At 41.1% G+C, this 16,092-nt stretch overlaps 1 protein-coding gene across 1 annotated transcript in view; it reads right to left on the bottom strand.

Annotated features, from left to right (window-relative positions):
• The window catches only part of LOC147705871 (fer-1-like protein 4), a 1,142,165-nt gene that overhangs the window by 371,548 nt on the left and 754,525 nt on the right, over positions 1 to 16,092 (bottom strand). The window contains exon 27 of the mRNA XM_086932323.1: positions 672 to 785. Coding sequence (XP_086788449.1) covers positions 672 to 785 — 114 coding nt within the window. The remainder of the gene's footprint in view (positions 1 to 671; positions 786 to 16,092) is intronic.

The raw sequence follows: 16,092 nt of genomic DNA on the forward strand, positions 1-16,092 counted from the left end.
AAGCTCAACAAATGAATCACTGTGCTGTTCTTTGTACGTTTGACATAGTCAGTATTTCAGAAGGGAAAAGCAGGCCATCTGGTGCTGAATGGATAGCTGCACCTGTATGGGGTACAAGTTCAGACTCCATTTTGCTCCCTTTAGAAAATGACCTATTTTAAAGGACACCAAAGTTGGGCTTCAGGTTCTAGGCAAACCTTGTCAGGTGCTAGACAACATACTCTACTCTGCTTAGTAACAGTAAAGTTCATGGCGGAGGCCCCAGGCCTACACTGTACATGTACAGCCCGTCTCGCCTATACCAAGCACTGATTGAATTACAACTGAGAATCAATGGAGGGAAAGAAGGGCAAATAGAACTGGTGGGAAATGTACAGATGGCTTCTACTGGAACCAGTTGTGGTACATGAGTGTTTGTAAACTGTAATATAGGTGAGACATTCAATACTATACGGAACGGTGTCACTGTTCATCAGCAGTGGCAATTAGCTAGAGTAAAGCTACCAATTTTCAGGGGCCCAGCATCCTCACTAGCCTAACTATAGCATTTTAGAATAGATTAGGTAGATGAAAAAAATTTGACGATGCTCCCGGACTTCTCTTGCAGCCGGTGCGGGTTCAGACTCCCCCTTGAAAAATCTCCCCTCTCCCTCCTTCCAGTACCAACGTACCTCGATTCTGAACTCCTTCAGCACGGGCCGGATTCCTTCAGGAATTATAAATCGATCCTCATGATTTGGCATAATATCTGGCTCCTTGGGGACAACATCTTCAGGTACAGATGGCTGAAGTAAACACAAAAAAACAACGCAGTGTTCAACAATTTTACATTGTGATAGAGTTGTGTAATGGTACTTACATATGATCCAATAAACACCACATAGCTCAAAGTACAGTCTCAAAGATAGCCTCATATGGCTTCAAACCAACTATCAAATACGCTGAAGGCACCCGTTCATAGCTCTCAAGGCACTCTAATACACAGGTATTTGAATTCACTGGGCATTTTAAAGACTGGAACTGCAGTTACAGTGCAGCTTCCTCAAACACCCCCCCAAACAATTGAGATGCTATGAGGGGACCGTAGCAACAAGATTCCCGCAAAGTCTGATGTAACTGGAAAATTGCCAGCGCCGAGAATTTCTTGTCAAAAACCAGAGAGATATTCTGACCCAGGGGTGCAACTAGACCCAAACTTCAGGGGAGGAGGGGGCTCAGATTCCCAGCCAGGGCCGGCTTGAGAGCTGGTGGCGGGCGTTACGACAGTCTTTTTTAGCACCCTCTCTCCCATGACCTCCTTTTCCATGAATTCCTACACTACCACTCACCAACAGGGCACCTCATCTCTCCATATCCTCGCTCTGATGTACATTTCCTTTTTATGCTTCGCCTGCACAGGGCTTGTGCTGTGCTTGTGAAATCTATTGTATTTAATATATCTTAAAAGGGGACTTACATCCTACCTTCACTTCTGATGTCCGTGTGCCTGCCAATTTGCTTTCTACAGTTTTTATTGTAAGTAGACTGTTCTCCCTTCCGCACATCTTTTATCAGTTTCCCGTGGCCTAAGTACTTATCCCCAACCGTGTTGGTGCTTCGAGCTACTGTTTTTTTTCTTAACGCTGCATACAGTTTACTTTCACGGGCAGCGTGTTACAGCATGTTTTGTGTGCTTTTGTTTACATATTTCTTATTGCAATGCTCAATTATTTGCTTTATTCTTGTATGTTTTGTTTCACAAGATGGGTAAATGCACTAGGTTCTACCTCATTCCTATTTGCGTTTTACGCTGATACCAGACTTTCTGTATGTGCTTTCCCTTTGAAATATGCACTTTGCCCTATTATCACCTATCTCCAATATGAGCCCCACATAACTAGGATAGCCTTGGAGGCCTTCACGTTCCATGCCACCCTCACATCAGTTGAATGCTCTCATCCAGTTCCCGAATGGTGCACCACTGTAAGCTTTATTGTCAGCCACTAAATATGTGGTCCAGTGGGCACTTCATTAGGAATGGCCACTAGCCCTCTTGTATGTTTCTTGTAGGGAATGAGGTTCCGTGAATTCTGGACCTTGGTCATAAAGGTCGTGGTTCTGTTACGATTTTGGTAACAGCGAACCGTAAACAGTGAGTTCAGCAAGTATGAGTGTTTTCATCATGTTACACCGATGGATTCAACGTGTATTTGAAGATTTCGTTCTGAACCATGGGTTCCATTTTGTGCATGGCAGCCATTTTGTAGTTGCCCTCACATAGGCTGATGACTTTAGCTGACTGCTGGATGACCTGAGTGAACTGACCCTGTTGCCTGAAGCTGACCTTGTTAGACCAGTTTCTTGCCCAGTAGCTGATCAAGATTAAGGATCAGAGCACAGGAGATTGTAAAGTTTGGTATACACATACACACCCCTTATCCTACCTCTCATCTGTTTCTGTTCCTTCATTTTATGACCTGTTTACGATATGGGTTTGTCCAGCTTGTATAAGAAGGAATGTTGGGGTTTTTGCATGCTTGCAAAAGCTAGGACTGCCCCTTACTTTTGTGCCGAGTCATGTAACCCTAAAACATATAAAAGGCCTCTGTCCTCTGTATTCCTCAGACTACCTCATTCAGTTACTACGGTTTCTGTGTGACGTGGCCTCATTTATTAAATTTAATAAAGATGTCTTTTCATATTTCAGCTTCTGTGCCAAGTTCTTTATTGATATTAGGAAGACCCCTGAGAATGGAGATTTTGGATTTCCTCAAATGGCGCCCAACGTGGGGCTCATCAGAGGAGTGACTTTCTGTGGGAGTGATCTTGTCAGGAGACTGACATCTACTGAGGAGGACAGAACAGGATTCTACTAAGAAGGTACTCTGTGCACAGGGATTCTGTAGATTCTTTGTTTAAGCAGCCCAGTATATTTCCGATCTTCCTGATTTTGATCCTCCACTTGATGTCACTCCTGACTGAGAACCTTTTTGGCGTGAGTATTATAAAAAGACCGTTAGGTCATGTAGAACTTGACAGTTAGAATTTGGATAACGTTTTGAATAGTAAAAGTAAGAGTTAAGTATAAGTGGGTCGCTCCCAGTCCTTTGTTCTTTGGTTCTGTGGTTCTTTGCTTAGTTTGTTTGGTCCTTAGTTTTATTTGAAGATTGCAATTTTCAAAAACCAAGGGTCTTGTATATTTACAAGTGTATCGATAGAGATAGCCCCTTGAAGTTTGAAGCTAGATTAGTGAGCTATAAGATGCCTGATCTTAGCAAATTTGAATCTTTGTGTTGGCCAACTTTGTATACGTTTGGATTAGCCGGCTTCCCCTAAAGGGAATATCTAAATAGGTTAGATATAAAAACATATTTCTTCCTTGGTGATTTTGTATCCCCAGGGAATTAAAATATGACATAATACAAAACAAGGATCCTTTGTTCTGCGCAGTTTTATGAATGAAGATATGCAGAACGATTTTGTTTGGTGTTTTGCTAGCCAGAGTTAGTGAATTGAGTGTATTTTCGCTTCTTGGACATACATCAGTCTGTTGGGCTGTTTTTGCAGTCTTTTGGAACACTATTGAGAAGCGTTTCTTGTAAATATGACTTACAACTAGTATTTGCAAATCGTTTCGTTCAAGTACAGTCTGTAAGCTGTTCTTGGTTTCTGTCCTGAGTATTGATTTGTGGGTCAAATGTGTGTTTAAATGTCTATGTGGTTTTCCCATTAGTGCAACTTCTGTAAGTGAATAGCGATGGCGATATTCACGAAAATGCATGGCTAAAGCGCGCCGTATTGTGTGTCCTGAGTGTTTGACCTCTTTCTGTTTTATGTCTGAAATGAGCTCATATGTGTGTTTGTGTTTCTTTTTGATGTTTTCAGTCTATTAAGCAAAATGTCTAAATGCTTAAAAACTAAAATGTAAATCCACATTCACTAGGAATAAAAAGCCCCCAAAAACGAAATTGGGTGTTTTGCGAAAAATAAATAAACTTACAGCATTTTTCTTAGATGCATTGTATTAGATATTAACAGGCAAATACATCATCTGAATACATTGGACCTTCCTGTATTGCACACGCATTTTGAAACTTGAAATGTCTTAGTTTTAGTTTTAAATAGACAGCCACCGTGCTTACGTTACAAACATTGAGAGACAAGCTAAATATATAGGAATATTTATTCAGCCATGACTTTGCCCTCAGTTGCACAGGTAAATTTTTACATTTCAGAATGTCATTTTAAAAAGGTTCCAAGACTAAGGTTCATTATTTTGTATTACAGGAAGGCATTTCAATTAAGGGTTTTCTCTCTTTAAGCATTTTTTGTAAGCATATTCGTGGGTCTGTTGCTAAATAAAATTGTCCTTTTTAGAAGACAGATAAAAAGTAGCGCAAACATTTTGTCATGTTATAAGTTAGGCTTCTGTGCTTAGGCTTATAAATTAATACGTCTAAAATGATAGGCAAGGGATGCAGCTCGCTTTTATATGTGGAATTATCAAAAATGATTGGGTTTATTAAAAAGAATTATTAATTTTGAAAAATAATTATTACAAATAAGTGCTACAAAATTCTTTTTTTACTATTCATGAAGCTTAATGCTCATACTGTGACCTCCTAGCATTATAATTTAATTTAAGTTGTGTTACACTGCATAATGAGAACATTAGCATATGGAATTTCACTTAGCGCAGGCGTACAAAACTCATTTTTCTAAGGATTTACATGAGATATGTCTAATGTCCAATGTCTGCAATTTGTAGAAAACATTCTAAGGATGATTAATATGTAAAACAATGATAGGATATTTATTTTTAAGTGCCCCTAAAATCAAAGTCGAATTTGGGTAAAATAGACCATTTAAAACAGCATTCTTGCCATTTATAATAGCTTTAAAGTGCTTTAGGCTTCAGTAAATGCATACATGTAGGTATAATACAAATTTGCAGGTTGGCCCCATTTTGGGGTTTTTCTTTTAAATGACCCAGTGAGATCCATTTAAGGTAGATGAAATGAGTACCACTGCAACAAGCATTTGTTCTAAAAACTGGTATGTGTGTTATTAAGGTTCTGTGAAGTCACGCTGAGATGCTATCTTTAGTTTCCCTGTAAACAATGGAAGAGGCTGTCATGTTGACATTTGTGACCTTTTAAATTAGGGCCTTGTCTCTGTGGAATGCAGAAAGACCTTGCTAAACAGGCCTCTGAAAGGTGGGATTTCTGGTTTCTCCACAAGAACATCAATACAATTAAAGAACTTAATTCCAAAGGGAAAATATAAAACAAGGTTTCTTTGAAAGTCCCAACATTATGTTAAATGCTCTGCAGAACTGATACATTTGTATCTCTGCTCTAAAAAAATAATGTCTGCTAGTTGCTTTTATTTGACAGAAAATGAAGGACTGCATTAAGTCTTAGACAGAAAATAAGACAAAGTCTTTTATTGAAATTTTGAAGGCTACATGCCTAAGTGAGAACGAATTGTGGCGCGAAGATAACATGGAGTGTCAGTGAAAGAATTTTACTTTTGGAAAGTTAAAATGGCTTAATGTTGCAAGCTGACTGACAAGATGGTAACAGTTAAGTAATGGAAATTTATTTTTGTATTTGTTAATGTGTATCATGTTTTGTCTTCTGATTAAAAGTTATAATTGATATTCGTTGGTTATGAGAAATGTTCCTCTTTTGTGCGTTGTGTATTTTTTTTTTTGCTTCTGACTACAGATCATTCATGGATTGTTCTGGGTGATTTAAAACTGTCAAGACACATGAGTTTGGTTGGTTGAAAGGAGATGTGTTTTTGCATAACTCCTTTGGAAAGAAATGTTCATGTGACTTTTATGTTTGTGTATTTGGTCCTATCATGAATTGTTCTTGCTGGTCCTGTATGTTAGAAAGTTGTATTTGACAGCAGATATCCACTAACTGGTGATCTACTGTCAAAAGGAGGGTAAAGATTTTAAACTTGACAAATTAAGAAGGCCCGAATATTGGGTTTTGGGACATGGTATTGTGCATCACCGCTCATTTACATATGTTATTGTTTTGTCTATGCTTTTTGTGCTTGATGCTTGATATACAGCAAGTATATCTGATGGCTTGACATGTGCGTTATGCATGTTTTTGTTTTATGTTGCTGCTTTTGATACTATTACAAGTTTACCTGTGTTGTGAAGGGATATACATGACAATGTGTATCGCTACACTACAGTTGGGTTGATTTGCTAAATTTCACAAATATGATATTTTCATTTTTGTGAACACGACCCACACAACACTTCACCAGTGTATGTCAAATTCGGCTATAAATAGTATTCAAGAAAAATGAAAGAGATATACAGGATCAAAATGTGTCACTTGCCCCCTCTTCCCTTAAAGGAACAGGAAGCCCTAAATTTATTTATCCTGATTGGACGTAAGGATAAAATTATAGATCTGTGACTCTTGTACATGGTGACCTAATTTCTATATTACATTACTCAGTTTTGTTCTGCTTCCTAAGTAGTGTATGGCTTTATACCATAAAGGAAACCAGGTTTAATTTTTTTCCCTGAAGAAGGAACTGGAACATTAGCTGAGGTTACCGTATATGGTGTAGCGGCCAGCGGAAGAGTTAAATTTGTAACCTATTGTGATTTTTTTTTGTGCATCACTCACACTCTTGGTATTGTGTCACATGCTTGACTATCACCCAAGTAATTTCTTGTTCTTCCTATACATTTTGACCTAGTCCCATTTCTCTTTTCCATATTTCTTTTACTAGTCAGCTTTTTATTATTATTGATGTATTGTTCAGGTTCACACTTCCAGATTGCAGTAATGTACCAGAGACCCCCATATTATGTATAATTCCCTTTTGTATGACCAGACTGTTTTTTAAGAATTTTCTTTAGACTTAATCATGTCGCTATCTACCCTTAGATGATGGAGGATATACTCTCACATGGAAACCCAATTGAAAAGCCTAGAGGCACTGTTTTGCCTACTGCCTTTTTATTTGTATAGCTTTTTGAAAATGACAGTGTATTCTAGACCAAAATTGTCCCATGGCGTGTGGCCATTCCTTTGAAGATCGCAGGGCACCTGTTTGCAGTCCCCTTGTTATACAATGAACTGTTTAAAGCATCGCACTTGCTCCATCAGACGGCATTGGACATCACAGAACCAGAATTTCAGTGCAAAAGAGCGCCTGTTATGTACTGGTAACCTCTGACAGTGTGCAGTCCCTTGAGCCCCTTAATTTCAGTGCAAAAGAGCGCCTGTTATGTACTGGTAACCTCTGACAGTGTGCAGTCCCTTGAGCCCCTTGGCCTGAGTTTTGGCCACACCCCCCTTTTTCCTTTGCTCCAATGGAAGTGCAGTGCACCGGCGGAACCAAGATTGGCAAAAGGCACTACATTCTGGTGCCCATGAAAGAGCAGCCTGAGCGTCCTCTGACACTGAATGATGAGTGTTGGAGCCTGAGAATGGTCCCGGGTCTGCACGAGATGATCTGTGCGCCCTTGATCAATGGAGAGCACACTACCTGTAGTGCCTGCCGCAAAGGAGAGATACTGGTGCACTGCCTTGAGACATTGAGACTTTTGAATGAGCTATGAGTGTTTGCCAGGAGGGCACTCCAACGGATCATGAAAGGCCTGAATGAAGAGGCCCATGCGGAAGAAAAACAACAAAAGAAGATTTGATGGACAATAGAAGCCTGCCAGAGAGGCTTTTTGAACGGACTCTGGGCATAGTTGGTTTCACAAGAGGTTTCCGTGTGATTGTATAGACTAGGTGATAGGAGACTGATTCTTATTTTGCTGGCATTGTTTTAAAGTACTATTCTGTTTAGTAAAAGCAGAATAAAGTCCATTCTCTGTGGAAGAGTATCCCCTTTTCACCTCAGAGCATTAATGAGGATCACCACTGTTTCACCTGAACATGTGATGGGTTATTGAGATGCATAGGAGCCATAAAAATGTTATTAGATAAATTTAGGATTTGCTTTTTGCTTAGGGTTGTGAAAAATTATAGTTTCGTTTGTAATAGTGGTCACTACTTTCCCCTGTTGTCTATATGTTCTTAATAACGTGTTTTCTAGTGTTTTTTTTAAACATGACGTTGTTTTTTATGGGTGGGATTGTTTTTTTTTCTACTCAATTGACTTCTGCACCCATTTCCCAACCTATGTCTTTTCCTACCTACTGCTTCTTTGCATTCTTTTCACCCTTTTCCTGAACATGAGCAGGTTAGAAGATCAGAATTCGTAAACAATTCTTTTGTACAGCTTCTGCATCAACAACAGTTAGTAGTGAACATCACTAATTGTTGGGTGTGTGGTCTTATGCCACATACTACAGATAGAGGTATTCCCTATTTGGTCCTGCCATATGTGGCCTTTGTGCTACTACGTGTGTAAGGAGACCTGTCCCGAGAGAGTTGCTTAGTAATAGGAGTATGCTCCAGCAACATCTTGATGATCTGATGAATATAGACCTGGATTCAGATTGACGTGAGTTTAGGTTATTGCCTATGTAAGGGCAAAAGGAGGGTCTGAGGTTCCGTGAATTCTGAACCTGGGTCATAAAGGTTGTGGTTCTGTTACGATTTTGGTAACAGCGAACCGTAAACAGTGAGTTCAGCAAGTATGAGTGTTTTCATCATGTTACACCGATGGATTCAACGTGTATTTGAAGATTTCGTTCTGAACCATGGGTTCCATTTTGTGCATGGCAGCCATTTTGTAGTTGCCCTCACATAGGCTGATGACTTTAGCTGACTGCTGGATGACCTGAGTGAACTGACCCTGTTGCCTGAAGCTGACCTTGTTAGACCAGTTTCTTGCCCAGTAGCTGATCAAGATTAAGGATCAGAGCACAGGAGATTGTAAAGTTTGGTATACACATACACACCCCTTATCCTACCTCTCATCTGTTTCTGTTCCTTCATTTTATGACCTGTTTACGATATGGGTTTGTCCAGCTTGTATAAGAAGGAATGTTGGGGTTTTTGCATGCTTGCAAAAGCTAGGACTGCCCCTTACTTTTGTGCCGAGTCATGTAACCCTAAAACATATAAAAGGCCTCTGTCCTCTGTATTCCTCAGACTACCTCATTCAGTTACTACGGTTTCTGTGTGACGTGGCCTCATTTATTAAATTTAATAAAGATGTCTTTTCATATTTCAGCTTCTGTGCCAAGTTCTTTATTGATATTAGGAAGACCCCTGAGAATGGAGATTTTGGATTTCCCCAGGAATACCTTTGCTTACTCCTGTCACACATAGGACGCGGTAATTGCTTGAGGCACGAAATGCAGTACCAACATTAATAATTGTATGCTGTACCTTTGGCTTACTTGGGTAGATGCAGCATTTTTTGTGATTGTCTTGTATAGCACTATATTGGCCTTTTCACGACTGCATGCTGGGAAGTGGAGTCTTTGTAGGCAGTATTAACCCTCCAATGGGTCCCGTCCCTATGCCTCAATTTCGGATAATTTGATTAGCCCTCCAATGGGCCACAGACTCCACTTCCCAGCATGCAGTTGTGAAAAGAACGTGAAAATCACAGCACACCGGAGGCTAATAAATTCAGCATTGCTGTGGGAGTAGAGCGGCGAAAGAATCGTTCCCTGTGCTGGCCTCTGAAGAGATGCACAAAGGCATCGAAACGCGTCAGGCCGAAGGATACAACAACTGGAGGGGATACAATGTGCTTGCAAATAAAGGTTTGTGACCAAACTTTCAGCGGTGTGCGGCTTCAAAGCCCTGAGCTACGTTTTTGGACATGTTTACACGGCTGCTCCGACCGTGGAAGCGACGCACCTCTGAGAACCGAAGAAAGGACCAGCAGGGGGGTAACGTCCCGTCTGTATTGGCGCTGGAAGTAGCAGGATTTAAGCACACTGTACACCGTCTGGGGCCCATTGGAGGGCTAATCAAATAATCCGAAATTGAGGCATAGGGACGGGACCCATTGGAGGGTTAATACTGCCTACAAAGACTCCACTTCCCAGCATGCAGTTGTGAAAAGAACGTGAAAATCACAGCACACCGGAGGCTAATAAATTCAGCATTGCTGTGGGAGTAGAGCGGCGAAAGAATCGTTCCCTGTGCTGCCCTCTGAAGAGATGCACAAAGGCATCGAAACGCGTCAGGCCGAAGGATACAACAACTGGAGGGGATACAATGTGCTTGCAAATAAAGGTTTGTGACCAAACTTTCAGCGGTGTGCGGCTTCAAAGCCCTGAGCTACGTTTTGGACATATATATATATATATATATATATATATGTGTGTATATGTATATATATATATATGTATATGTGTATATATATATATATATATGTGTGTGTGTGTTACATTATATTATTGATTTAAAAAATGTTTTATAATATAATTTGAAAATATTAGTTTAAATATATGGTTTTAAATAGATTATGTTAATATATTTGTATATATGTATGTGTATTTTTACTTTTTGAACGTAAGTTTGTTATATTTGTTCAAATATATATTAAACATATTTTATTTTTATTAATGTTAGTATTTAATTCAAAAAATATATATTTTCATTTGCATATATTTAAAAATAAATATTTAATACAACGTTATTATTGTTAACTATATTTTTTGCTGATATTTTTGTGCTTACCTTTTTAGGTATAGGTAGTTGCTATTTTTGTAGACAATATTTTTGTTTCAATTTGTAGCAATTGCTATCTATGTACTTCGCTGACAAAGGTGGGTTGACGTTCCAAATGGCCACAAGAAGGCAAACGTGATCTATTATCTTGTCTCTCTTTCAATAAACATGCCCAGTCATCTGCACATGTTTTGAATGACCACTTGATTGTTTTTAGGTCTCACCCACCATTAGTTGTTTTTATTTTTAATCTCATTTGCTTGTTTGTTATTTCATTGTTTGCCTTCCCATAGAAAATAGCCTCTTTACCATCCTTTTTTTTGGCAGGCTTGTGTTCGTCCACTACTCACATTTAGGGAATTACTTTTTTCTTTTTCATTAAGGACTTCAAGAGAGTGGATGTGCTAATTTGCTCTCACTCTCTTGTGTGCTGTGTACCACCCTAATACCCTAACCTCCAATTGCTTCACCTTCACCTGCCCCTACCTGCTCTACCATTGCTGCCTACCCCTTGTGTTCATTTGAATATTTTGTTTAGATTTTAATTTTTTGGAGGTTCTAGCAGCTGTGATTTGCTACTGGTCCACTTCACATGGCAAAACCTGCTTCTGCTGCTCCTTTGCCCTCTGCTCACGTCACGTCCCGTTGCTCAACCACTAACCTGCACCCTACCCACTCCTCAATTGCTCCACCACTGCTGGTTGGCATGTTAATATTTGAGGGCCAGCAGCTGTTATTTGCTTCTGGGCTGCTATGCTAGCTGAAAAGCTCTGTCACATAAATATAACTTTTTTAAAGATTTACTGATCTATGTGTCGGACGCCATCTTAGATTGGTAAATTTAAAAAAAAGAAGATGGTGCTGTGTCATTCCATAGGTGCGTCCATCTGTGGTGAAGCATGTGAAGCATATGTGCACGTACATCATCATGCATGCCCCTGCCTGAAGAACCCTGTCTAAAGTATAACATGGCAGAAAGAAGCATTGCTTTAACTGGATTGTTTGTGGGTTTTGGATATCGGTGGTGGCCCGTTGAATTTGTCCTTCTCCAGTCCTGTGACATTCACCATAGGTATCAATGCGAAAATAAATATTTTTCTGGAAGCTATGAAGTGAATGGCATTAGTCTCAGATGTTCCTGGGACTCACTGCGTACTGGGTATTAGCCCCAGCTGCTATTCTGATTACCCATTGGTGTGCCAGGTCTTAAGGTTCAATTGTAGTTCAATTGAGTAACACCATTACCTTCTTGATAACACTTAATTCTAAGGATAGTTAGGTTGACCAGCTAAGGCTTTTTCCAGCAGGTTTAGAACGCAAATAAAGTATAGCAGTAGCCACAAACAAACTTAATGTCCAGTTAGAGGGTTTGGTTTTAAATCTGTATTTCATTAAACGCTATAATATGTGGTGTTCGATTGACTAAAAGTAGACTTATATTTGCTTCTGGTGTGCCGCCACTAATATCGTCCAGCCACTAACAAGGAAACATAATCTTGCCATATCTCAGCAGATCTAGTTCGGTTTGTATAATTAAATGGAAAGGCGAGATTTTATAAAACATTAATTAATTCGGTAAGCTCCTATATCAAAAACACTCATTATGGAATTTTTCCTTTAAAATTACTGACAGAAATAGTGATTACCCACGGTTTATCGTACTAATTGAAAATGGATTAAAAAGTAAAATCCAAATGAGGAGGATAGATCTAAAAGTTTGCAGAATGAAATAAACAAATCTAAATTAACAAATCTATTAAAATGCTCACATTTGATTCTGATTATATGACCATAAACATATATACTGAGCTTCAACACTTTTTTGGCATCTGACAAGCCTCGTCCTTACGACGTCACAAAATAAAGAGATATTTTCACTGGAGCAAATTACTTTATCAAAAGAAGATGAGGCAGCCCAGGAATTATGAGGAAGAGAGAGGAGAGCGTGGGAGAGAGAAACGAAGGGAGGGAGAGAGAGATGTATGTGTGTGTCATTGGTGTAATGCAAAATAATGGTCCCCCCTCCCCCCCTGAAGAATGTGACGAGGGCCCCCAAGTCTCCCATATATTACAGATATTGATTGGCCTAGGGTGGAAAGAGCCCCCTTCTGAAGTGTAGTACGCCGCCTGTGTTTCCAGAGCCTGCGTTATATTGCTGATGTGTGTGTGTGTGTGTGCGTGTTTTTCACTCCATACATAGAGTCCCAGCTGCCGGCTCATCAGTCAACGCCCTAGGGTGTTCTGAAATTGAGCCCTGGTTATGTGGGCTGACTGACACGTCCCCGCAGGGGACCCTCATAAGAGGGCGGCCCCCTTAGTGCCACAGGATGGCACATGGAGCAGCCTAGTGTTCCGAGAGGGTGTTCCGAGAGTGTTCTGGAGGGTCCCGCTCGTCACTTTCAGCCGGAGTTGGGGGCGGGGAGAAGTATAAATTCCTCCCCCGCCCACCTGGCGGCCTCTTTGACCCCTCACCCTGACGCCGTTTCGGACGTGTCCCTGGGAGCTGCTTTTTGTCGCGGTGAGTGTAGATATCCCCCCTACCTCCTTTCGCCCCACATGGCTGGGGTCTGGGCCCGGCTGTAGCCCAGGGCCGGCGCTAGGCATGGGCAGTGTGGGCAGCCGCCCAGGGCCTTGCGCTCAGCAAAACACAGGGGGCCTCGCGCCCCTGTGAAAGGTCACACTTTCACAGCTCACTACAGGGCCCCCGGCAGCGCCTCGGTTAAGTACCGGCCATTCTCAGCTCTGTTTGTGCATTTTGTATCCAGGCAACAGAGGCCCCTTTGTTTCTTTCGAGCACCAGCCGGGCACAGGTAAGAGGAGGTGGGTGAGGGGAGGAGGGAGCAGCCAGATCAACTGGATTTTGTTATACTTCGAATCTTGGTAGGGCAGTGTCTCGTATCTTAATTGAACAGCTAAAGTTTATTAATAACATTACTCCTAGCTCGATAAATTAAACGCAATTCATTGATGCAGAAGCAATATTTGACTTGTACTGATCTGACACAGGGGGCAGTATTACATACAAAACGAAAATATATTTACTGTTCTCGTTGCCATCTAAGCTAGGTACAGCTACAATTGAAGCACAGCCCTTCAGCTGAGTTTTTTTTTTTGCACTCTGATGAGCTCTCAGTGTCTTGGGAAGTGCCTTGTTACGGTTTGAAGGCCCAGGGGAGGGGGCCCCCTCCCAGGGCTTCATAACACTGGATCGAGCTGCAAGGTCATGGTGTGGGGGCCCCCTTCCCTGGGCCTTGTAGCCTTCAGTGTCAGTTTCAGAAAGCGCAGAAAGAGTGTACGTTTTAAGCAGGACTCATTCATATATTGGTGATACATTCGGCAAGTCAGTGAAGGAGGCAATGTATGCCTCCAATGAGCCTGTCCTGGACTATAAAATTGTTATCATCTTTGTAATGTGGGCATTGTAGGGCATGAAGCAGAGACGTGAAAAAGTAAGTGAAGCAAAATCAGTTGCAGTGGAAACCACGTTCATAAATTACTAGTAGAACGCAACAGCACCTTGCCGTTTAAGTATAGTGGACCTTTTAAACAAGCATTTGCAATGCAATAGGTCTCGCATTAGGAAAGTTTGAGCTATTGGTCTTGTAAATCACAATTTTATTATTTATGTGTTGGTTTTGGAAATAGCTAAATTAACAGCTTTGTCATTTACAATGCCAATAGTTATAACTTTCGCAAATGTGACACCTATAGCATTTGTAATGCAACATGTTTTGTATTTACGTGACTTAGATGTATTGATATTACAAATAACAATTAATTTTTTTAATTAATTAATACTTAAATAAAAGTGATTGTAATTTATAATGGCAATAGCTTAAACTTTTGTAAATAACTTTTGTAAAGATTATGTTCAGTGTATTTTATTGTGACGAAAATCCAAGAACAGAAGTGAAATATTAACATCGTTTTGTGACATTTGTAATAAAGCTTGAAACAATGAGAGAACATATTTGAACCAGTTGTTGTTGAATGGTTGCACAGATTGATGCTGTGATGGCGCGGAGTGATGTTGTGGTGGCGACGAGTGATGCTGTGGCTTTCAGTGATGCTATGGTAGTGCATAGTGATGTTGTGGTGCCCCTCAGTGATGCTGTGGTGGCCCTGAGTGATGCTGTGGAGGCCATGAGTGATGCTGTGGAGCGGCGCTGAGTGGTGCTGTGGTGATGCTGAGTGATGCTGTGGAGGTGCTGCGTGATGCTGTGGTGGTGCTGAGTGGTGCTGTGGTGGTGCTGAGTGGTGCTGTGGTGGTGCAGTGGTGGTGCTGTGGTGGTGCTGTGGTGGTGCTGTGGTGGTGCTGAGTGGTGCTGTGGTGCTGCTGAGTGGTGCTGTGGTGCTGCTGAGTGATGCTGTGGTGGTGCTGAGTGGTGTTGTGGTGGTGCTGAGTGATAATGTGGTGGTGCTGAGTGATAATGTGGTGGTGCTGAGTGATGCTGGGGTAGCGCTGAGTGATGATGTGGTGATGCTGAGTGGTGCTGATTGATGCTGGGGTGGCGCTGAGTGATGCTGTGGTGGTGCTGAGTGGTGCTGTGGTGGTGCTGAGTGACTTCTTGCAGTGATCATTTCGATGGCCATGCTATCACATCTCAACCATATTGCTTCAAAACGCATTTTATCCTCTAGTCCTGAAGTACGGCATAGACCAGAAGATGCTCTTTATGCGTTACTGGAAAGATGTGTCAGTAAATAAGATGCTCACTCCTGACATCGTTTTTTACCTGCGGTTCCTACACGTAAATCGTGCCTAGGCAAGCTAACACTTTTATCCTTCCAAGGTCGGTATATTACACACCCTTAAAGATTACGTAATAGTAACGCTCGCCACTGCACAAAAAGTCTGCTCTACATTGCTGTTCACTACCGGTAGGTGAGGTGGCCTCCTCTAGAATTCTCGGGGCTTCAACACTCGCCAGTCCTCTTGTAGCTCCTTACTCATCTCAAGCACCTATGACCTAGGATACTAAGATTAAATGTTACTATGTTATGCTACGTCATGATGGTACCTTGACTCTACAACTTGATAGCAAAGCATGCTGTTCCGTCTCACAGTCCTCATACCCCACTATGCAATTGCTCCTCTTTCTTCTATACTGTGCCTGTACTTTTTGTTTGAAAAATCTCAATTAAAAAGATGCTGAAGCCCTTTGAGCCCAATGGGCAACGTGCCTGATCCTGAGTAACCACTGTTGTAGGTGCTGGGCTTCCTGGTGCAAGGTCGGCGATCTTTGGACCAATCTATGTCATTTTCACTTTCAAACTAAAACCAGCAGAATCAAAACGTTTTGACTTGTCAGCTAGAAGAGCCATGGGCCAGATGTTCAAAGCATTTTTGTGGTTACAAGCTATCTGGTTTGGAGTTTGTGGCCTCGCTGCATTTTGCAACAAGCATTGTGTTCATTCTCTCAACCTTGTTTGATTGCAATATTTTATTTTATCTACTTTTTATAATAAATTTATATTTGCT

This window comes from Lissotriton vulgaris, chromosome 7, assembly GCF_964263255.1.
Source record: "Lissotriton vulgaris chromosome 7, aLisVul1.2, whole genome shotgun sequence".
Lineage (NCBI taxonomy): Eukaryota > Metazoa > Chordata > Amphibia > Caudata > Salamandridae > Lissotriton > Lissotriton vulgaris.